The sequence below is a fragment of the Taudactylus pleione genome, unplaced genomic scaffold (genome assembly GCF_031769625.1).
Source record: "Taudactylus pleione unplaced genomic scaffold, aTauple2 ptg000392l, whole genome shotgun sequence".
NCBI lineage: Eukaryota > Metazoa > Chordata > Amphibia > Anura > Myobatrachidae > Taudactylus > Taudactylus pleione.
In genome coordinates this window covers 4,467,497-4,492,136 of record NW_028284793.1, presented here as the reverse complement: position 1 = coordinate 4,492,136, position 24,640 = coordinate 4,467,497, and the positions used below count along the sequence as shown (strand labels likewise).

General features: G+C 43.3%; 1 protein-coding gene across 3 annotated transcripts in view; it reads left to right on the top strand.

Annotated features, from left to right (window-relative positions):
- Window positions 1-658: 658 nt before the first annotated feature.
- Window positions 659-24,640, top strand: part of ACSL6 (acyl-CoA synthetase long chain family member 6) — a 247,181-nt gene continuing 223,199 nt past the window's right edge. For 2 of the 3 annotated variants that reach the window (XM_088446002.1, XM_088446001.1), the window contains exon 1: window positions 661-795. In XM_088446002.1, coding sequence (XP_088302128.1) covers window positions 723-795 — 73 coding nt within the window. In that variant the 5' untranslated portion in view covers window positions 661-722. Of the gene's footprint in view, window positions 796-24,640 lie in introns of all 3 variants that reach the window. The other variant, XM_088446003.1, reaches the window with a different exon arrangement.

The window sequence follows — 24,640 nt, the reverse complement described above, 5'->3', positions numbered from 1 at the left end:
TTTCGCCCCCTTTTTAAAAGTAATTTTTTGTGTTTTTTTTTTTTTCTTGACGCAGTTAACCTTTGGGGGCCTGTCCCAAGGGTGCAGTGTGGTTTCCCCACCTTTGCACCCCAAAACCGTACTTCTGCACTTTTTTTCCGCTTGCTTTCATAGGCGAATCTTTTTCGCCTATACCAATGCATTGACTCTCCACGTAGGTGAAAAGTCTTTGTAATTGAATACGGGGATAAGTTTTCGCCTGGCGAAATGACGTCACCCGTGATACTTTTCCGCCGAAAATGGCCTGAATATGCCCCCAAAAAGGGTGCGGTGTGGGTTGACTGCACCGGCGGAATCCCAGCGAATGTGTCCCGTTTTACTGGTGGGGAAATATAGCAACCCTATCCATAGTGTTGACACACACACGCCAACACGAAACACGTGCATAGTACACACAAACACACACACAGCAAACCCACAAACTGCACACTACAGAGCAGCCACATGAAAGGTTACTATCGTGCACTACACACACGTGCTACTGGCTGGGTCCCTGCAGCAGGAGGGGCAGTCAGTGAGGTAGCAGCAGCATCATTATGCGGGAGGTCCCACAAGATAGGAGGCTAAAAATACTGCCCTACTGCTGCGTTCTGTGTGATCACGCTGCTGCTACTGCTCACTGCAGTGCCTGCTCTGCGGCGCCCCCTTCCCTCTCTCTCTCTCTCCAGCTGAGTGAGTGGTCAATGCTGCAGCCGGCACAGGGAGACATGCTGACATTCCTCCTAGTGTCTGGTGGCTCCATCTGGCTGCTTATGGGTAAGTGGCTTGCTGCTGGTCCCCCCCACTACACCCCACACACCAGCTTCCATCCTCCGTGTTTCAGTATGAGATCTCTAATTGGAAGTATGGGATGTCAAGCTAATGCTGGTGTCATTGGGACTGCAGCGACTGGGTACCAATGTTGGTATTTTACAGCGTACATCTATTTTATGGCGCTTTCTTTATACCGGTGATACTGCTGCATGCATGATGTGTATTGGAACCATGATCTCATTTGACAGTAGATATTAGTAGCTGCAGTGCAGTGAGGTGTTCTGCATACGCAGTATAGAGGCTGCTGTATTACAAAATGTTCTCTGAGGCATCTCCTTATGCGGCTTTCTCATAGAGCATACACGCTACAGTATCCTAGTGGCTTTGCCTGCACTCATGTGCCCTGTACCGCAGCTGGGTGGGTGATGATGGGTCATGCGGCATTTCCAATGCTGGGATAAATTTAATAGGCACTGTCAGATCATATACCACAACTACTCTGTAAGAATCCCACTGACATTTATAGTCATTACAGTTTCTATATACAGTAAGTATCTGCTACTAGCTTTCAGCTTAATTTGTTTTTTTTTCTTGGTGTGATGGGAACTTGTCTGTAGGCACATGTGTACTTACACTGTATGTAGGCACATGTGTACTTACACTGTATGTAGGTGCATGTGTACTTACACTGTATGTAGGTGCATGTGTACTTACACTGTATGTAGGTGCATGTGTACTTACACTGTATGTAGGTGCATGTGTACTTACACTGTATGCCGGAACTTGTGTACTTGCACTGTATGTAGCCAGTAGCCACACATGTATGTGCACTTTATGTAGGGTAGGTACAAGTGTACTTGTAGTGTATGTAGACACATACTTGTATGTAGAAACACTTGTACTTGCGATCTATGTAGACACATGTTTGTTTGCACACTTGTGCTTGCACTGTATGTAGGCATGTGTGCTTGCACTGTATGTAGGCACAATTGTATTTGCACTGTATGTAGGCACGCTAGTGCTTGCACTGTATGTAGGCACGCTTGTGCTTGCACTGTATGTAGGCACGCTTGTGCTTGCACTGTATGTAGGCACGCTTGGGCTTGCACTGTATGTAGGCACGCTTGGGCTAGCACTGTATGTAGGCACGCTTGGGCTTGCATTGTATGTAGGCACGCTTGTGCTTGCACTATGTAGGCACGCTTGTGCTTGCACTGTATGTAGGCACGCTTGGGCTTGCATTGTATGTAGGCACGCTTGTGCTTGTGCTTGCATTGTATGTAGGCACGCTTGTGCTTGCACTGTATGTAGGCACGCTTGGGCTTGCACTATATGTAGGCACGCTTGGGCTTGCACTGTATGTAGGCACGCTTGGGCTTTCATTGTATGTAGGCACGCTTGTGCTTGCACTGTATGTAGGCACGCTTGTGCTTGCACTGTATGTAGGCACGCTTGGGCTTGCACTGTATGTAGGCACGCTTGGGCTTGCACTGTATGTAGGCACGCTTGGGCTTGCACTGTATATAGGCACGCTTGCGGTTGCACTGTATGTAGGCACGCTTGTGCTTTCACTCTATGTAGGCACACTTGGGCTTGCACTGTATATAGGCACGCTTGCGGTTGCACTGTATGTAGGCACGCTTGTGCTTTCACTCTATGTAGGCATGCTTGTGCTTGCACTGTATGTAGGCACACTTGTGCTTGCACTGTATGTAGGCACACTTGTACTTATCAATGTTTAATGTCATATTTGTATATTAGTAGAGAGTAATAGTTAAATGCTGTTTATCAATGAAGTGGTTTAGTAATAGAATGATTATATTAGCAGCAGTAATCAAAACCAAGAGGCATTTTTAAATGACTGCAAATTAATTTAACTAGATAAGAGCCATGCTTTAGAGAAAATTAACCAGATTTAAAGTACCAGCTCTCACTATTCCTATTCGCTGCCCAGTGCCTGCTTGTTTATAGCTTCATCTTTGCTATCAGCACAGGTCCATCATGCAACCAGATTCTAGGAATTTTAGCATTTCAACTGAAATATTTCCAGGGCATAGCATATAACACTAAGGGGTTTCTTTACTAAGTGGCGGCTTGTAAAAGCAGTCCCTTCCCTGCAGATTTAAACCGAAAATTTAAAAGGGCAAGGCTTTTATTAGCAAAACATGGGGTAAATAAACCCTTAAGGGATCTGTTCATTAAATCCCCTGCAAAATTAAAAGTTTCTTATTGCTGTTCATCACTGTGATAGAAAATTCTTTACTACGATTTATAAAGTCACTGGTGCACCTAAGTTATGCGTAGCTCCTAGGTGACACAGGCTGGAGTGGTAATAGCAGTCTTAGTGCTTGCCCCTGAGGAGTATTGCAGAGCACATGCCTGAGCCGGCTTACCTGCTTCAACATGTGTGCTGGGACTAGTAGCCACCACTTGTGCTTCCTGTTCCAGATTTATACAAAAATAATATTTGTTATCAATGAAACATATTTTACAGAACTGAAAAGAAATAAAAACAAATGTAAAAAATTAAAAAGAACATATGCTATATTATAATAATAGAAAATTGTTTCCTGTAGGAACCACAACTAATGCCACACTGATATTGTGGTAGCTTTCATAGAACAGCTACAGTGATGTAACCTAATGTAGCTGTCAGTGATAAAAATGTGACCTCGTGCTTTGCCTGGGAAAGCATTGCCTAATGCCCCTGCAATAGCCAACAATAGCTGTCCCATTTCACAGGATTTAGGACTTTGAGTCTTTGCTAAATACCAGTAAATCCCCAGACTGGGTGCTGCGGGGCACTTGCAGGGGTGCCACGAGTTTGTGGTGCAGGGCCGAATCAAATGATTTATGGTCAGTGTGATAGGCAAAAGCAGTGATGGTGGTTGCCACTCATAACATATGTGGGCAAACAAGCACAACTCTGTCCACCACCCCATAGCTGGACCTAAGGATGGCATGTAAGCACAATTTACTTAATGTAACAATTTTCGCTGAATTTCTCAATAAGAAACTTTCGGGCTAGGGGCGCCATGAAAAAAATGCTGCTACTGTATCGTGCCGTGATTCAATAAAGTTTGGGAACCACTGCACTAAGGCATATTGAAACCCAAAGTTTAATGACTTACATAGATTCTACATGCCAAATTAAAATGGGTATTATGGGTTGGTCACATAATTTATAACATGCATAAGAGGGTTTAATATGATGGCTTGGGGCATGCAGTGAATCTTGTTTCCCATGATATACCGGTGTCCAGCAGGTTGTGGAACCCACCAGTGGATACTCTGCTTAACACTTAGGCCCTCATTCAGAGCCTGACGCTCTGAGCAGAGCGCACGCTCTGAATGAGGGCCGCCCTCCATAAAAATGGAGCGTCCTCCTGGACGCTCGTATAGCTGTGGGTCACCACCCACAGCCTATACGAGCGTGCAGTTTGATGGCCGCGATGGTCGTGACCATCGCGACCATCGAAACTGCGAGCCGGAGCCTGCGGTTGAGGTTTTCAACCGCAAGGCCCGGGGTGATTTTGGCTCTATCAGAGCCAAAATCACTCCCACTGACATCACTAGTGATGTCAGTGGGCCGGCTTCTGACGGGAGGCGTTCCCTTGGGAACGCCCCCGTCAGGGAGGCACGCCCCCGGCACGCCCACCAAAGGGGGCGTGCTGTCATTCAACATCGACAGCACGCCCCCTTTGATCAGACACAACGAGCGAAGGACTTTCCTTCGCTCGTCGCGTCTGGCGCATGCGCACGACGGAGCTCCCTCCGTCGTGCGCATGCTCAGTGCAGACCATCGACCCACTTGCGAGCAGACAGCCGCTTGCGAGTGGGTCTGAATCAGGGCCTTAATTCCAAACAGCTATCTGTCCACGAAAAAAAATGTCTGCCGCTCTCTTGCTGGTGGAAGTACTGGCGTATATTGGTGTATGTATGTACAGTGGTCTTGTGCTCAGAAAGTTTAACAATTTAACATTTTGCATTTATATATCCTGTGCTATAAGCAACTGAAAATTAGAGATGAACGGTTCGGTTTTACATCGTTATGTTCGGATCCAAAATCGACATCTTATTGGCTATCCGGCTCTCACGTGTCTTGGATAGCCGATAAAATAAATCTGAACTTGCACTGATTCGGCAAAAAGAACAACCAAGTCAAAATCCAAAATGCTCATCTGTTCTTTAAATATAATATTAAATTGGCCATAGATAAAAGCATAATTTCATTTAACACCATTTAACCTGTGTATGTTTTTAGCTATAGTTTTTTCGTTTTGAGTGTTATTACTTTATCGATCGATCGATCGATTGGTCTGTCTGTCTTGTCTATAGCAACACTCACCTCATCCCTTACAGACCAAGGGCCTGATTCAGAGCCGGACGCTATTAGCGCTCGCTCGTTCAGAAAAAGAGGGTGGCTATTCAAATGAACCGTTCGCTCTTTGCGGTCGTTTTTTTGAAAAATACGCCCCCTGGCCGCTCGCATCATACGTCATGTCCGCTATTTATTAGATTAATCGAGTACATCGAACAGCGTATGAACTGCTCGCTATTCTTGTGGCTGGTTTTTCCTACCGCTATATTGCGAGCAGTTCTGACTATAAAACAACCAAGTGACGTGGTCAATGACGCTGCTGTATTAATTATGCACACCCATAAAACGCCCGTTTTGACCTTTAAGCACGCCTGCGTTCTGAATTCCACTCCCCGTTTTCAAGCACCTTCCCCTGTTACCACCCACATACGCCTCCTCCTGTCACTCAAAATAGCAGGCAATCACTATATAGCGAACAAACGATTTTTGGCCGCACTGACTGGTTCGCGCATGCGTATTACAAACCGTACGCATGCGCAGATGTGCGAACATCGCTTGGAACGAGCGTACGGCCGCTTACGAGCGGCTCTGAATGAGGTCCCAAGTGTACGACAAGCACTCACAGGGCCTGATTCAGACCCGCTCGCAAGCGCTTGAACGCTCGCGAGCGGGTCGATGGTGTGCTCTGCGCACGTGCAGCGGCCGCACTGTGCGTGCGCCAGCCCCAGAGCGAGAGAGAAATTCTCTCGCTCCGTGGCTCACTACAAAAGGGGCGGCTGTTGATGTTGATCGACAGCTCGCCCCGTTTTGTAGGCGTGGCGAGGGGGTGGCTTCACAAACAGGCGTTCCCATGCGAACGCCTGACGTTTGTGGACGGCCCCACTGGCATCACCAGTGATGTCAGTGGTGAGCTTCCTGCTCTATTAGAGCCAGAAGCTCTCTGGGGCTTGCGGCCACGAGACCCTACCACAAGGGTCTCGTCGCAAGCCCCGATGGTCGCGATGGTCTTGACCATCGCGACCATCATCCTGGCCGCTCGCAATAGCTGTGGGTGGTCACCCACAGCTATGCGAGCAGCCAGGAGGCCGCACAAAAAAAAAAAAACGCCCTGATTCAGAGCGAGCGCTCTTTCAGAGCGTCCGTCTCTGAGCAGGCCCACAGTCTCAGAAGATAATGGAAGGCTTTATTCAGTATAACATCATGATACAGGCAATGACAGGGGGCAGATGTCCAACAGCCATTTCAACTGATCACTGTCAGTCTTCCTCAGGGGCCTAAAGGTGCGTACACACTAGACGATATGCTCCCAGGGCGATATCGTGTAGTGTGTCCCCGGTAGGCTGTGCTCAATGTCGTTCATGACATTGAGCACAGCCGCTGAACGATATCATTAACGATATCATTCAGCGCCGGGCTCTCTCCCCCATTCCCCAACATGCAGCAACCTGACGAGGTCGTCAGATTGTGCTGCATGTTCAGGCGATGGACAATGTCGGAAATGACCAGCGGGAGTGCGCATCGCTGGTCGTTTCCGACATAAAAGTGCACGATTTGTGCGCGATTACTGAGCAATTGCACGATTACGATGTCATAATCATGCAGTCGCTCAGTAATATCGCCCAGTGTGTACCCACCATAACACTGACGGTGATCAGTTGAAATGGCTGTTGGGCATCTGCCCCCTGTCATTGCCTGTAACATGATGTTATACTGAATAAAGCCCTGCATTATCTACCGAGTGCTGATCGTAAACCTTGTCTGTAAGGGATGAGGTGAGTGTTGCTGTACTTTTGCACCATTCTTATCACATTGCTGTGAGTGCTGTCTCGGACCGTGTATCTATCTATCTATCTATCTATCTATCTATCTATCTATCTATCTATCTATCATATATACTGTATATACATCCTTCTTATTACTGAATTGGAGAACATTTCTTGACACTTTTAGAGACACTCAGTGCCATCTTGCTGAGCAGCAGTTATAAATTGTAAAACTACTGGGGAACAGTATGTCCTCTTTGTTACAGATATAAAGGAATTCAGTGTATTTGCCAATTTGTTGAATAAAATGATATCATTGAGAAATGGCAGGGAATAGGTATAACTGTATAGAATATCAGGTAGATGGGCATACTATACTGACATGTATTCACTGACAATGCATAAAAATCCTTTCTCCTCTCTGTATAATACCCGTGGGTCCTATTGAAGTGTTTTTTGCATGCTGTACTATATTAATGAAACAAGCTTGTCCTTGATTTAGGGCCCCATTAGTGTAATTGCATTGCTTCCTCCTTCTTGCAGTCACTGATCCATCCGTATGCTGCATCTTTATATGTAGCTTTGCCGTTTTGGCTGCGGAGCATACTGTACATATATAGTGTAAGAGAATGTAAAATGGCCAGTGAGTAGGAAAGTGTCAGCAGGTTTCTGTTATGTCAGCAGCCTGAATGGCTGGGCCGCGGTGCGTCAGGGGAAAATGATTTTCTATGATATATTCTTTCTGGTCTTCACATAATTTTTCCCGTGTCCATTTAGATCCTTCATGACTGAAATTGTGTTGCCCCTTAACATGTTTATTATACTAAATAACTGGTGAAGTAAAACTGTCACACACCTATATATCAGGCATGGGCAAGATGAGAAAGAGATAGACACACTGGAATTAATGTAGGGGGCGGGATGCCTCAAGCATCACATTTTGCATGAGACACACCCCTCCATTCATCGCATGCCTACTGGCGTAAATAACGCTTTTATGCATGAATACAATCACAAAGGACAGCTCTCCTGGTAAAGGCTCTCCTGGTAAGGGCTCTCCTGGTAAGGACTCTCCTGGTAAGAGCTGTACTTTGTGATAGAGGGACTTCCAGATAACCCAGAAGTCCCTCTGGTGCCCTTCTGCGCATGCAATTGGATCCATCCCTGGTGAGTGTCTAGAAAAGACGCCTATAGGCTTCTATTGGGCAACGCCATCTAAAAATGTCATTGTCCACCGTATCCAAGCCCTGCAACGTATCGCATTCCGGGGCTTCTGCGCACGCCTATGGCTGCATGCCCCATTTGCTCACATTCGCTGCAAGTAAGTCAAGGCGGTCAATATAGTATCCTCCATTGACAGACCCCCAGCTGCCAGTGCAAGTACTGCTTACCAGCCTTCTGTATGTACATAAAAGTAATGTTTGTCCATCATGCACACTACCCAAAATATATATGGATCAGAAGAAGTATAAATAGTTTATAGGGATACATGTCATTTATTTTAATTTAGTGCGTGATTCAGAGGTGGACGGATTTAGAACATCGGGTGCAAACAGCAGTTGTTTTAAGTCTGAGACGCACAGGCTTCCCTCCCGATGGTTACCGTCAGCAGACACATATCAGAATTACATGGGGATTCCTGCAATTTCTATATGCGTTCGTGGACTGTGACTGGAGCTGACTTTCATCGGTAAGGTTGTCAGGGGTTTGCCGGTGGAAGGGACTACGTTGAAAGTCTCAGTTCCACTGGTACCGGCGGTCATTTACCATCGGACATTCTGCGCAACCATAGGGTTGCTCTAACGTCTGATGGTGCAGACTATGGGCCTGATTCAGCAAGGATCGCAGTCAACTGATTGTTATGTTCTGCGCATGTGTATGCATCGCAGTGCGTGAACTAGCTATTACAATCGAGACAGCGATCGTCAAGGCTACGCAGGCCCCTTGCAGAGTGATTGACAGGAAGCACCGTTTGTGGGTGATGATTGGGAGGTGGTCGGGGAAACGCAGGCGTGCCAGTGCGTTAGCAAGCCGTTGCAGGGGCATGCATAAATTATCCACTACGATTCCTTACGTGCAGTGTGAGGTCTCATAGCATGTGTTTTAGTTAGCTATTTCTGAGTAATGTCTGGTCTTGTCAAGTGTGTTTATGGGTCCGATGTTACTCGATGTTACCGATTATTTTGCTTTGTTGCTATAGTATACTGATGTGTGTAAGGGGAAGTGGGCGTCCTTATGTCAGGCTGTGATCGCAATGTGAATGCAGTCATTTGCATATCACCGCTGATATTAGCAACTGCGTTGCGTGCGTATTAGCAGAATAGCCAGGCCCTATGTCTGCTCAGTGGTGCGACTTTTAATGCACCGCAGTGGATTATATCTGTAGCCGGTGGGCATCTCAGTAGGAAGCCCATTGGCTGCGGCATTAGTATAAATTTGCAGTAGAGGATACGACAACAGTCTGCACCTCCGTCCACCAGGTCCTTAATGATTCAAGAATTGTTTCTGTGTATTTGGACTTAATAAAAACAAATTGAAGGTGGTAAATTTCTGGCTCCAGTAATGCAGTGAGATGCTGCCCCATACAACAATTGTACACTGCCAGCTATTTACCACAGTAGCACTTACTTGTATTGCCAAAAGCATTGAACTAAATGTCTTTCAGACAGGAATGCCAGTATTTTCAAAAGGAAAACATGTATTAGTGTTTGTGTTCTCCCATTACAAGGCAGCACAAACAGAAGCACTCCTGCTTATATGCTTCATGGGCAAATAGTTTGATACATTGTAGAAATGTATATAATAACAAAACACTAAGTAAAGCTAAACCATTTCAAAACATTATGTTTATGTATTTATGTTGAATGTAGGAGCAGTAGTCAGAAAGTAGGAGTCTTTTACTAAGGAACGACCTTAATTCAAGGGCATATTATGAGGGAACGATGTCTGCTGTGCGGTGAATGGCAGGACATAAATTTGAATATAAACACGTGACTTATGAACCTGTGTGTGGGGGGCATGCCGTACTACCTGGTGCATGGACTGTCAGGTTGTATTATATGAGCTGCTTTGTGCATCAAACGCTTCATTAGCACTTTTCTCTCAACCACAGCAATGGCCTGTGAGGGTTACAACCCAAACATATGTCCTGGTTCTTCAGGGAAGGATGAGAGGATCTTCAATATCCCATTAGGTGCCTTACCTTCTTCATGGTCCCAAATACCATTTACTTTCTAAATGCAAGAAATAAACTTAAAAATATATTTTTAAAAAATTGTTACACTATGGAAATGTGAAATTGTATTGCTGAACAGAACACCAAACCCTTTATCAACAATACCATTAACTGTTGCATTCCATAGTATATTACATTATAGATATATTCACAAAATAAAAATGACTGTGCATTATACAGATATATTAACTGCTGTGATTTCTTCAGCTTTGAATTGATTACAAATAATTAGTTGCAATTCATTACAAATCATTAAATCTCTGTGGGCTCTCAGCTTTGCTCTCATATTCTGAGTGGATGCCACTACAGGGATAACTGCATATGACATCCTATAATAAAAAAAGAAGATTAGTGTGGATTAAGGCCATGCAGAGAAAGCATGATAAAGAAGAACGACCTGAAGATAATGTATTGTAGGCTATGTTAGGTCATTGTAGGCTGCGCTGCACACGTATTCTGCCACTGTGGGAGCAGAGCGGACACAGGCAGGCTCACTGCATTCAGTCATTATAGAGCAGAGATTTATTCATGCTCCAAAAATGAATCAGATCACATTCTCCGCCAATCAGGGCTTTCAGCTGACAATATGACGTACACTGCTTTGCTCTGCAGTATCAAACTGGCCGGGTAGGGATTAGTTTGTGACATAAAAGCAGCTGACTCTCCCATGATATCTGGTGAATTTGACCTCACTTTAATGTGTGTGTTGAACTGACATAATAATTTTCAGAATTAAATAATTCAAATACATTGCTGGTCCCTGAGTTAAGCTTCTGTAAAGGGAGGTTTTATATCACTGTAGAAACATAACATTAAGCACCTTAATCCTCACTCCGCCTACTAAATCTTCTACATTAAACATTATCGTAACCTCATTGTTTTGTCACAGGGCTGAATGTCATCATTTTTTCATCAACTCTTTGGGGTATATTTACTAAAGTGTGGATTTTTAGAAGTGAAGATGTTACCCATAGCTACCAATCAGATTCTCGCTATTAGCTTCTAGAAGGTGCTAGATAAATGTTAAGTAGCATCTAATTGGTTGCTATGGGCAACATCTCCACCTCTAAATACTGCACTTTAGTAAATATACCCAATTGAGACCCCAATTGAGTAACCAACATCCATGATCTTTCCTCATTCCCACTTTACATTTTTATTTGCTAATGAATAAAAAAAGTTTCACAGAAATGTGCAGAAAAAGAGCCAGGTTCAGCCCCAATACTGAGAGAAAGGTGTCACATGTTATCTCCAAACTTTGGGGTTAAAAAACTGTATTTTTAACAAAGTCCTACAGTATTTACATCTGAAATAATGTACATCAGCTGCAAGTCATTACATCAAATCGTCTTCATCTAATTAACTTCGTTATGATCAAAAGTAACAAGGGAGGCATGAGGTCAGCTGGGATATCCTTCATGACTGAGAGTTGCTCATTAACCTGACAGGCAGTGCTGGATTAACAACAGGACAGTCGGCCATCGACCAAGGGCCTCCACATACTAAGGCAGTGTGGCCGCCGTCTAGTGTCTGATAGGCCATGCCCACTGTTGTATGTCATTTTGGGGGCATTAAGGCATGTCACTCCCCTGTTTCTTGTCACGCTGGATCCTTGCCCAGCGCTTCATTAGCTGCTGGGCTTCCCCAACCTATCATGGCACAATACTCATGTCATCCATTCATTGCTACTCTGCTATGCAATGCAGAGGTGTCAGAGTGTCCTTCCAACCTGCCCCATGCCGACATGAGGGACAGTGCCCGAAAAGTGGAATTGTACCACTGAAATCAGGATGGTTGGGAGGTACAGTTTCTGTGTTTAATAATGAGAACTGGAGGCACTAGTTTGTTTAACCGGGTTGTGGTGCTGGGAGTATTTATCCATGATTATGCTTTTTAATAACATCGCCAGCATATCATATTGACAGTTTTGTCTGTAGGGGTCCCCACAAGTAAGTTGCCCAGGGGACCCCACAAACATTTAATCCAGCCCTGCTGAAAGGTAAGTAGTTTATGGGTGCATCATAGCCAGTAGATAATTAGGCAGGCAGATGGGTATTTGTGAATTATTTTCTCTTCTAGGAATTATTTTCACCTTTTGATAAATCGTGGTTTTAAAGTACTATGGTTAGCTAAGAAAGGAAAAACATTTTTTTCTTTATAACAGGGTCTTCTGATAAAACATTGTTACTGACAGACTGAAGAGCCCTACTTATTGTGGCACATTTGTTGATAAATAATAGTGTACTTTTTAAAATTAAACAATTATATATTTAAAATAATTCCATAAGCTCTAAACTTGTGTTTCTTTTGCACAAAATCACCTAGGTTTTACACTAGTCATTATGTATTTTAGGTGTACGTCGGGTAATAAGTCACCAAGCTGTTTATTGCAGATTTTATATGGTGGTATCAGGTACTGTACTTACTGGCCAGTCAGTAAAATAGCAGATTTGGGATAGGTCTAGAAAGGGGCAGACTAAGTGTAGCCAGTTGTACTGTGTCCTGTAGCAAGCCAGCTCTTACAAAGCGTTTGCTCAGAGTGGTCACAAGTACTTTTAGCACCTTGGACAGAGCTAATCTTCTGAGCTCCTTAAGACTATTTAAACTCTTACATTCAACAAATGCACAAATTGTTTAATTTAGGTGTAAGGTCAAAACTCTCGAAAGATTGACATTTTGCCAGCAATATTTAAAATAACTAGTGCAAACATGTGACAACTCCAAACACACACATCCTCTAAAAGTGGGGGTGAAATAGGCATCTACTTTCTGTTTTATGTTTCAAGGTACAATCATTATTGTGTATACCATTACTTACTGGATGTCTATTTACATGATTATGTGTATCTATATTAATATATCTGAAACACAGCAATTGTGATTGAATGCTACATAAGGAAGCTAGAACCCATCACAAGATGGATCTATGCAGGGATTTATTCAATTGCATTAGCACATTGCCCTGGCCCTATTACATGCAGCATTAACAGAGAAATGCTCATACAGCACTAGCACAGCGATACACACATAACAATTAGATAGCCACGCATGTGTATGTGTGTAACCTGCACTCCTACTCACTGTCTCTCTCCATCAAGTCTTAAAAACACTAACTGATAAGCCCTATCCCTTGTGGGTTCCACAATTAGCACCCCCCCCCCCTCATAGTGCTACATTAACCCCCCCACTACCACTACCCTCAGTGAAAAACGGGGAGCTGCCCTATTAGTGGGATTAATGCTAGAGAGACTCAGGGCAGTTGGGGAGTACAGGTGCTGTGCTATGCAGACAGGGAGCAGTCGGGGAGTACAGGTGCTGTGCTATGCAGACAGGGAGCAGTCGGGGAGTACAGGTGCTGTGCTATGCAGACAGGGAGCAGTTGGGGAGTACAGGTGCTGTGCTATGCAGACAGGGAGCAGTTGGGGAGTACAGGTGCTGTGCTATGCAGACAGGGAGCAGTTGGGGAGTACAGGTGCTGTGCTATGCAGACAGGGAGCAGTCGGGGAGTACAGGTGCTGTGCTATGCAGACAGGGAGCAGTTGGGGAGTACAGGTGCTGTGCTATGCAGACAGGGAGCAGTCGGGGAGTACAGGTGCTGTGCTATGCAGACGGAGCAGTTGGGGAGTACAGGTGCTGTGCTATGCAGACAGGGAGCAGTTGGGGAGTACAGGTGCTGTGCTATGCAGACAGGGAGCAGTTGGGGAGTACAGGTGCTGTGCTATGCAGACAGGGAGCACTTGCCAGAGTGAGGGAAACCCACAGCCTGTCCATCAATGCGCATATTGGCCTCTATTCACTAAGCCTTGGAGAGAAATAAAGTGGAGAGAGATAAAGTACCAACCTATCAGCTCCTAACTGTCATTTTACAGGCTGTGTTTGAAAAGCTGAATGGTTGGTACTTTATCTCCATCCATATTATCTCTCTACAAGGCTTAGTGAATAGACCCCATTGTTGTCAAGGACATAGGTAAAGTAGAATTGTTCCCTGACCACATTGGGTGGTCACTTTTGGTTTTACAGCCTATTAGTGTGCTCTGAAGATGACACATAGGCTAACTAAATTCTGCTTAAAGGAATTGGATCTGCCACAAATAAAATGTGAATTCTAATCTAAAATGATTTTTCTGCTACAGAATCATAGAAAATAAACAAATTTAAGATGATAAAACAATGAAGCACTTACTAATAATATATAATAAATAGGGCAGCACGGATGGTGTAATGGTTAGCAATGGTTACTGCCTCACAATACTGAGGTTGTGGATTCCATTGTCACCACGACCCTAACTGTGTGGAGTTTGTATATTCACCCCATGCTTGCCTGGGTTTCATCCCACACTCCTAAAATATACTGGTAGGTTAATTGGCTCCTGACAAAAAAATGAACCCTAGTGTGTATGTGTGTGCGTACTTGTGATGGGGAATATAGATTGCACAGCCGCCGGCGCTGGCATTTCTACTTGCAGCCCCCCGAACTGGCGAGCAGACCGAAAAGTGACCCCTTTCAGTGCTCAAACAGGACTTTTCGCGAGTATGACAATGTCCCGACATTTTGACGGGCTGCTGACTAGTTGCTTTATAATCTTTAAGTCTGGATATTGTTTGTATGATCTAATTACTGTTTTCCTGTAGCAGGAAAGTTACTTTAGATTAAAATTCCCATTTTATTTTCTGCAGATCCATTTCCTTTTTACATATAGATTTACTAGATGAGAAACTCTAGCATTGGGTCAGAAAGGCGGCATAAAGCTCCAGCATATACACATGATATTGTGCAGGTAGCTATTCAGTCATCACTTGGCTACATTTTCCTCCATGCCCGATAATGATCCAATTATGATCCAATTATTCTATGTAATAATGGAGTAACGCATGGCCAGGGACGGACATTTGCATTCTGCCAGTCTTTAGATACTGGAATCTTTAATTACAAAACAAGTACAAATCCTAATATGATTCTCCATGATAACCCCCCCAAAACAGCTAATAAAACGGACACGTATTTGGGATTCATTCTCCTCAAAGAGAACTAGTAAAATTTGGAATAAATAATAATTTTGGACTTTTTTTTCGTGGTGTAATCTCAAAAACATTCAAAAGGGTCTGATCATTGGGATGCCAAATACTTCTGGTCATTATGAGGCTAACCGTCACAGTTGATATTAACAAAAACATTTCAGTATTTTTAGGTTACCTAAACAAACATATGAAGAAGTTAATAATAAGTCAATGGGATTCTGAACACTAATTAGTCTTTATAAAGCTTGTATGTAAGAAACATCACTTCCTCTTGTCGTTGTCATATTGGATGAATCACCAGAAGGACATGGCTGGGGTTGCAGCTTTCCATGACATAAACTGGGCCCCTCTCTGCTGGGAATATCTCCTCTGTATAGTTAAGACTATTTTGCAGGGTAATTCCCAATCTTCCTCAGCAGTGAACACAATAAAAGGTAGAGATAGGTTCCCTATTCTGTACAAAACACATTAAGCTATATTGTAGATTAGTAGTCACCTCAGACCACCCCTCCCCCTGTAATACCTCCCATGCTTGTGCATGGTTCACCTCTGCTGGTCTGTCCCCTCTCTGCCAAGGCAATGGCTCGTTGGCAGAGAGGGCAGTGGCAGAATGCGATTTTCCGTCTCTGGACATGCGTTTCTCCATTATTACATAGATAATGAATGAGTAGCTGCCTGCACAATTGCCACACTTCTGACACTGTCTGAATGGACCCTATCAGCACCTATGTACATACACTCTAACGCATGCATTGTAAGAGATATTAGAATATTTCACATAAACAAATGTTCACTCAAATACGTGAACACCGGGATTACATGTGGCTCTGTATCAGGCCCTATGTGTGTTATGGAGCTTTATAATAATACATCTCTCTACTGACATGATGCTGTGTTGCGTGGGGGTAAGAAAGCTCACAGTGGGTACAATTCTAATTGACGTTGTTGAAAAAGAACAAGTATAGATGCTTTATAAGCACAGGAAAGAGAACTGCATTACAGCAATCTGAGAGATGTCTTTGTCTAAGCTGCACATACTGTATGAGTGCAAAGTGCTAGTTATGTCAGTTTAGAATAAATGCTCTGTTCTTTCATAGGTTACATATCTCTTAAGCGTCCCTCATTTGCGCCTAAATTCCCTTGTTTAGTTCCGTACCAGGGCATTTTTGTGCCTTGGGCACACCTCCAACTTCACAGATAGCCGGGTGCTTAGCAAGGTACCCCAGAAGATGATTGTAGGTGCCACCATGTCAACAACTGAGCCAGCCCCTTGTCCTTGCGCAGTGGGTGGTGTATGAATGTTTGCTAATAGCAACACCACTTTTTCCCCTTTATACCAGTTTTCACATTAATCCTGAACGTATGTTGAGATTTGTGCAGTGTATATAGATGTACAATTGGTTGGTAGTACACTTTGGGCATACATGTAAACGCCAGTTTGTCACACTTACATTTTACAGTTTGAATTTATATTTCTTCTCTTTATTTTATTTTAGAATAATGTTTGAATAATATTAATGCTGTTTATTGTGGGTAAAATTTGACTTGTTATTAGTCTTATGATTTATGTGTTTTCAGCATTCTTTCTTGTTATTTAATCTTTTATTTGTTGCAGCCTAATCTGATACATGGCCGTTTTATCTTATTTTAATAACTCTAATATTGGTTTTTAATAAATATGTGTTTTCTGTATTTCTTTGGATTTAAAATGGCAATAATCTAAAATGCTACACCATACACCCTGTGGTGTATTGGATTAATCTATTTAATATTGCATAACGAACATTGGGATAATACCCTTTTTACTGCTGTCTGCTTTTTGACATTAAGGTGGTGATTTAGAGTTGAACAAAAAATATTACTGATTCCCTATAGACACAAACTACATCTGTATACTTATATTTCCTTCTCTGCATTTTGAGTAACTTTTTAGATACTTGCAACTTTAAAAATAGTGTATAGATGTGTCCTGTGCAACTTGAAAACTGTAGGTACAGGATTTACGCTTGGTAAGAAATATATTTTATAAATACATGTAACACAAAATAAGATGCAAAGGGGTAGAATTAAATAACACATGCACACCCTTTCTGTACTGTACTTGCACATGCACACCTTTTCTATGCTGATCTTGCATGTGCACACCCTTAAAGGGCCTATCCATTACCCGACTTTGTGAACAATCTGACCAAAACCAGGAGATTTTGGTCACATTGTTCACAAAGTCGGGTAATGGATAGCCGGCAAGAACCAGCGATGCGCATGCACACTGGGTCCTTGCCGACCCCGACTATCTACTGAATATGCCCGTCAACCTGACGGCACTCATAAGGTTTTGCATGTTCAGAGACAGGAGGTCGGGCTCCTTCACTGAGTGAACGCCGCTCAGTGCGGGCACTTCACCTCGGCGACCTGAAGGTCTGAACGTTAGACGTTCAGACTTTCAGGTCACCTAATGGATAGGCACCTTTACTGTATTGAATTTGTACAGGCACACCCTTTCTGTATTGAACCTGCATGTGCACAACCAGCGCTGTAACAGAACAGCAGGGCGCCCTGTGTCGGCCCCGTCCCTTAAACCCGTAATGTCACGACTTTAGGAAGTAGAACACTGCCTGTCTTAAGGATGCTCCAGTCAGCTCCACAGGCTGCAGAGTGCCTGCCCGGAATATCCCTTGGAGCAGGCGGCTCTGCAGTAGCACCAATAGCTTCAGGGCTACGGTTACAGGCATCCTGCAAGCCACATACAGGTGACGTGTGGTAGCAACGGTGCCACTCCCAGGGCCTTGCGGCCTGTGCACCACTCACACACTCCTAGGTACGGTCCTGTGCAAACCCTTACTGTACTAAACTTGCACGTGCACACCCTTACTGTACTGAACTTGCATGTGCACACCTTTACTGTACTGAGCTTCCATGTGCACACACCCTAACTGTACTAAGCTTCCATGTGCACGCTCCCTTACTGTACTGAACTTGCACGTGCACACCCTAAAGCTGGGTAAACACTGGAGCAGTGTCGGGCCAATATGCCATTTAGTAACGACATATTGCCTACAGTGTGTGCGCATGATTGCGTGCTCCCGCTGGTCGCTACCAACTGTCACTGGTTGTCCGTACTGCACATCAAACCTAGCGATTTCACTATCGATTTTGAGCCTATCATGCAGTGTGTATGACAAACTCTATGTCAGACCGAATTGACATCACTTTCATGCCATGCCCTGGTCCTCCCACAAAGCAATACTGCTCAAAGAAAATGGAGTTTTCACTATTTGATATTCACCAACTATCGTTCTATTTCTGGGGGAACCTTACTGTACTGAACTTGCACATGCACACCCTTACTGTACTGAACTTGCACATGCACACTCTTGCTGTACTGAAGTTGCACATGCACACTCTTACTGTACTGAACTTGCACATGCACACTCTTGCTGTACTGAAGTTGCACATGCACACTCTTACTGTACTGAACTTGCACATGCACACTCTTACTGTACTGAACTTGCACATGCACACTCTTACTGTACTGAACTTGCACATGCACACTCTTACTGTACTGAACTTGCACATACACACCCTTACTGTACTGAACTTGCACATGCACACCCTTAGTCTCTTACATGTGAACACGCCATATCCGCCTCCCAAAGTGCAAGGTGCTGCAAGTTTTAGATACATGCAGCTGATAATTCTGGCCTTAGGATAATTACAACACGTATATATTATCTACCTGTTTCCAACTTTAGATCACCCCCTTTTCCCCATATAGAGAAGAATCTAATTTTCCACTTAATATTTTTTATATATTATTTTAACAGGTGCTTTCTTTAGCGTTTGTGTTTACAGGATGTATGACTGGTGTAAGTAGTGCACATAGAGTGTGCTGACTGACCCGGAGCTGTACATAACATGAGATGTGTATGGCACAGTATATAAACCTCAGTACTCTATTTTAACAAGTGCTTCTTATTTGTAGACACTTTTAATGTCAGGTTTACAGTTTCTTCAATAAACACAATATTCCAAACAAAAATTAGCAGAAGATAAAAGTTCTCAACGCAGCTTGTTCAATTAACCATCAATAACCTGATTAATTCAACAAACAGCTTGTGACTGCAGAGGATGAAAATTATCAAATACATTTCCAGCATTATATTTATTATACATTGAACTTGCACATGCACACCCTTACTGTACTGAACTTGCACATGCACACCCTTACTGTACTGAACTTGCACATGCACACCCTTACTGTACTGAACTTGCACTACCCTTAGTCTCTTACATGTGAACACGCCATATCCGCCTCCCAAAGTGCAAGATGCTGCAAGTTTTAGATACATGCAGCTGATAATTCAGCACGTTACAACACGTATATGTACCTGTTTCCAACTTTAGATCACCTCCTTTTTCCCCATATAGAGAGGAATCTAATTTTCCACTTAATATTTTTTATATATTATTTTATGTATGAATTTGTTGCATAAAACAATTATTAACCAGTCAAAGTTTTTCTTTCTTTTTGCAGTCTAATCATTGATTTTCCTTTATCTTTCAAGCATGGTCACGTTCCTTGTACGGAAATAATATACCCAGATCTACTTGTTAATACAGGTTGAGTCTCCCATATCCAAAATGCTTGGGACCAGGGGCATTTTGGATAATGGAATATTCCGTATTTTGGAATATTTGCATATCATAATGAAATATCTTGGGAGTGGGACCCCAATGTACACACATAATGCATTTATGTGTTATATACACCTTATACACACAGTCTACAGGTAATTTTATACAATATTTTCAATAATTTTGTGGCTCAAGCAAAGTTTGTGTACAGAAATTAAATTCATTTATGTTTCATATACACCGTATACCCACAACTTGAGGTATTTTATACAATATTTTTTTATATTTTGTGCCTTAGACAAAGTTTGAGTACTTTGAACCATTAAAAATCAAAGGCTTAATTATCTCAGTCATGCCAAAATTATTCCATATTTCGGAATATTCCGTATTTCGGAATATTTGGATATGGGAGACTCAACCTGTATAGCCATCATTACTATCAGCATGCATCTGTACCATCCATATACCTGGTGTAAGAGATGCACCCGACATTAGACAGATATGTCTGTATGTTCAACCCAGCTTATCCCGCAGTTCCACCTACATACCCTCAGAACACTTAGCCTAGATGCAAGTGCACATTTGATGCCAACTACATCTGTTCAAGCACACGTCTATATGTCACAGATGCATATGACTCTGATTACTCATAGTTGCCGTCATTCAGCCACGGACCATTCACAGTGATAACAATCAGAAAATCCAACTCTGAATAAACCCCAATATTCTTAGTAAATACATTTTATTATACAGTAAAAATGTTCCAGTTTGCTTGCTACACATATGTTAGTCAAATGGATAGTTAGAGCCCATGCAGAGTGACTACCATGCCAGCTTGCATAGCATAAATTACATGATTATGTGCTTGCCCAGAACAGAGAGACACGCATATCCAACCATGCAAACTCTTCCCCTAGCCTGGATAGGTGAGACAGTGATGTCCGGGGCATCTGCAATTACAAAAACAGACAGAACAGAAAAAAGATGCAGAAGATACGAAGAAGAGAACTAGTTATTTGTGGGTGGTCAGGGGCTATTTATTTGTGGGTGGTCAGGGGCTATTTATTTTTGGGTGGTACTGGGCTATTTATCTGTGAGAGATAAGGGTCTATTTATTTGTGGGTGATCAGGGACTATTTACTTGTGGGTGATCAGGGGCTATTTGTGGGAGATAAGGGGCTATTTATTTGTGGGTGGTCAGGGATTATTTATTTGTGGGTGGTCAGGGGCTATTTATTTGTGGGTGGTCAGAAGCTATTTGTGGGTGGTCAGGGGCTATTTATTTGTGGGTGGTCAGAAGCTATTTGTGGGTGGTCAGGGGCTATTTATTTGTGGGTGGTCAGAAGCTATTTGTGGGTGGTCAGGGACTATTTATTTGTGGGTGGTTAGGGATTATTTGTGGATGGTCAGTTGTTTATTTGTGGGGGGTCAGTTGCTATTTGTGGGTGGTCAGAGGCTATTTATTTGTGGGTGGTCAGGGACAATTTATTTTTGGGCGGCCAGGGGCTATTTATTTGTGTGTGGTGAGAGGCTTTTTATTTGTGGGTGGTCAGGGATTATTTGTAGGTGGTCATGGATTATTTATTTGTGGGTGGTCAGGGACTATTTGTGGGTGGTCATGGGCTATTTATTTGGGTGGTGAGAGGCTATTTATTTGTGGGTGGTCAGGGATTATTTATTTGTAGGTGGTATGGGGCTATTTATTTGTGGGTGGTAATAGGCTGTTTAATTGTGGGTGGTCAGGGGCTATTTTTTTTGGGTGGTCAGGGGCTATTTATTTGTGAGTGGTCAGGGGCTATTTATTTTTAGGTGGTCAGTAGCTATTTTTTTTTGGGTGGTACTGGGCTATTTATCTGTGAGAGATAATGGTCTATTTATTTGTGGGTGATCAGGGGCTATTTATTTGTGGGTGGTCAGGGATTATTTATTTGTGGGTGGTAAGGGGCTATTTATTTGTGGGTGGTCAGAAGCTATTTGTGGCTGGTCAGGGGCTATTTATTTGTGGGTGGTTAGGGATTATTTGTGGATGGTCAGTTGTTGTTTATTTGTGGGTGGTCAGTTGCTATTTGTGGGTGGTCAGAGGCTATTTATTTGTGGGTGGTCAGGGACAATTTATTTGTGGGTGGCCAGGGGCTATTTATTTGTGTGTGGTGAGAGGCTATTTATTTGTGGGTGGTCAGGGGCTATTTATTTTTGGGTGGTCAGTAGCTATTTATTTTTGGGTGGTACTGGGCTATTTATCTGTGAGAGATAATGGTCTATTTATTTGTGGGTGATCAGGGGCTATTTATTTGGGGGTGGTCAGGGATTATTTATTTGTGGGTGGTAAGGGGCTATTTGTGGGTGGTCAGAAGCTATTTGTGGGTGGTCAGGGGCTATTTATTTGTGGGTGGTTAGGGATTATTTGTGGATGGTCAGTTGTTGTTTATTTGTGGGTGGTCAGAGGCTATTTATTTGTTGGTGGTCAGGGACAATTTATTTGTGGGCGGCCAGGGGCTATTTATTTGTGTGTGGTGAGAGGCTATTTATTTGTGGGTGGTCAGGGGCTATTTATTTTTGGGTAGTCAGTAGCTATTTATTTTTGGGTGGTACTGGGCTATTTATCTGTGAGAGATAATGGTCTATTTATTTGTGGTGATCAGGGGCTATTTATTTGTTGGTGGTCAGGGATTATTTATTTGTGGGTGGTAAGGGGCTATTTATTTGTGGGTGGTCAGGGGCTATTTATTTGTGGGTGGTTAGGGATTATTTGTGGATGGTCAGTTGTTGTTTATTTGTGGGTGGTCAGTTGCTATTTGTGGGTGGTCAGAGGCTATTTATTTGTGGGTGGTCAGGGACAATTTATTTGTGGGTGGCCAGGGGCTATTTATTTGTGTGTGGTGAGAGGCTATTTATTTGTGGGTGTTCAGGGATTATTTATTTGTGGGTGGTCAGGGACTATTTGTGGGTGGTCAGGGGCTATTTATTTGGGTGGTGAGGGGCTATTTATTTGTGGGTGGTCAGGGATTATTTATTTGAGGGTGGTAAGGAGCTATTTATTTGTGGGTTGTGATAGGCTATTTAATTGTGGGTGGTCAGGGGCTATTTATTTGTGGCTGGTCAGGGGCTATTTTCTTGTGGGTGGTCAGGGGATATTTAATTGTGGGTGGTCAGGGACTATTTATTTGGGTGGTCAGGGGCTATTTATTTTTGGGTGGTATGGGGCTATTTATTTTTGGGTGGTACTGGGCTATTTATCTGTGAGAGATAAGGGTCTATTTATTTGTGGGTGATCAGGGACTATTTACTTGTGGGTGATCAGGGGCTATTTGTGGGTGATCAGGGGCTATTTATTTGGGGGTGGTCAGGGATTATTTATTTGTGGGTGGTAAGGGGCTATTTGTGGGTGGTCAGAAGCTATTTGTGGGTGGTCAGGGGCTATTTATTTGTGGGTGGTTAGGGATTATTTGTGGATGGTCAGTTGTTGTTTATTTGTGGGTGGTCAGTTGCTATTTGTGGGTGGTCAGAGGCTATTTATTTGTTGGTGGTCAGGGACAATTTATTTGTGGGCGGCCAGGGGCTATTTATTTGTGTGTGGTGAGAGGCTATTTATTTGTGGGTGGTCAGGGGCTATTTATTTTTGGGTAGTCAGTAGCTATTTATTTTTGGGTGGTACTGGGCTATTTATCTGTGAGAGATAATGGTCTATTTATTTGTGGTGATCAGGGGCTATTTATTTGTTGGTGGTCAGGGATTATTTATTTGTGGGTGGTAAGGGGCTATTTATTTGTGGGTGGTCAGAAGCTATTTGTGGGTGGTCAGGGGCTATTTATTTGTGGGTGGTTAGGGATTATTTGTGGATGGTCAGTTGTTGTTTATTTGTGGGTGGTCAGTTGCTATTTGTGGGTGGTCAGAGGCTATTTATTTGTGGGTGGTCAGGGACAATTTATTTGTGGGTGGCCAGGGGCTATTTATTTGTGTGTGGTGAGAGGCTATTTATTTGTGGGTGGTCAGGGATTATTTATTTGTGGGTGGTCAGGGACTATTTGTGGGTGGTCAGGGGCTATTTATTTGGGTGGTGAGGGGCTATTTATTTGTGGGTGGTCAGGGATTATTTATTTGAGGGTGGTAAGGAGCTATTTATTTGTGGGTTGTGATAGGCTATTTAATTGTGGGTGGTCAGGGGCTATTTATTTGTGGCTGGTCAGGGGCTATTTTCTTGTGGGTGGTCAGGGGATATTTAATTGTGGGTGGTCAGGGACTATTTATTTGGGTGGTCAGGGGCTATTTATTTTTGGGTGGTATGGGGCTATTTATTTTTGGGTGGTACTGGGCTATTTATCTGTGAGAGATAAGGGTCTATTTATTTGTGGGTGATCAGGGACTATTTACTTGTGGGTGATCAGGGGCTATTTGTGGGAGATAAGGGGCTATTTATTTGTGGGTGGTCAGGGATTATTTATTTGTGGGTGGTCAGGGGCTATTTATTTGTGGGTGGTCAGAAGCTATTTGTGGGTGGTCAGGGGCTATTTATTTGTGGGTGGTCAGGGACTATTTATTTGTGGGTGGTTAGGGATTATTTGTGGATGGTCAGTTGTTGTTTATTTGTGGGGGGTCAGTTGCTATTTGTGGGTGGTCAGAGGCTATTTATTTGTGGGTGGTCAGGGACAATTTATTTTTGGGCGGCCAGGGGCTATTTATTTGTGTGTGGTGAGAGGCTTTTTATTTGTGGGTGGTCAGGGATTATTTATTTGTGGGTGGTCATGGATTATTTATTTGTGGGTGGTCAGGGAATATTTGTGGGTGGTCATGGGCTATTTATTTGGGTGGTGAGAGGCTATTTATTTGTGGGTGGTCAGGGATTATTTATTTGTAGGTGGTAAGGGGCTATTTATT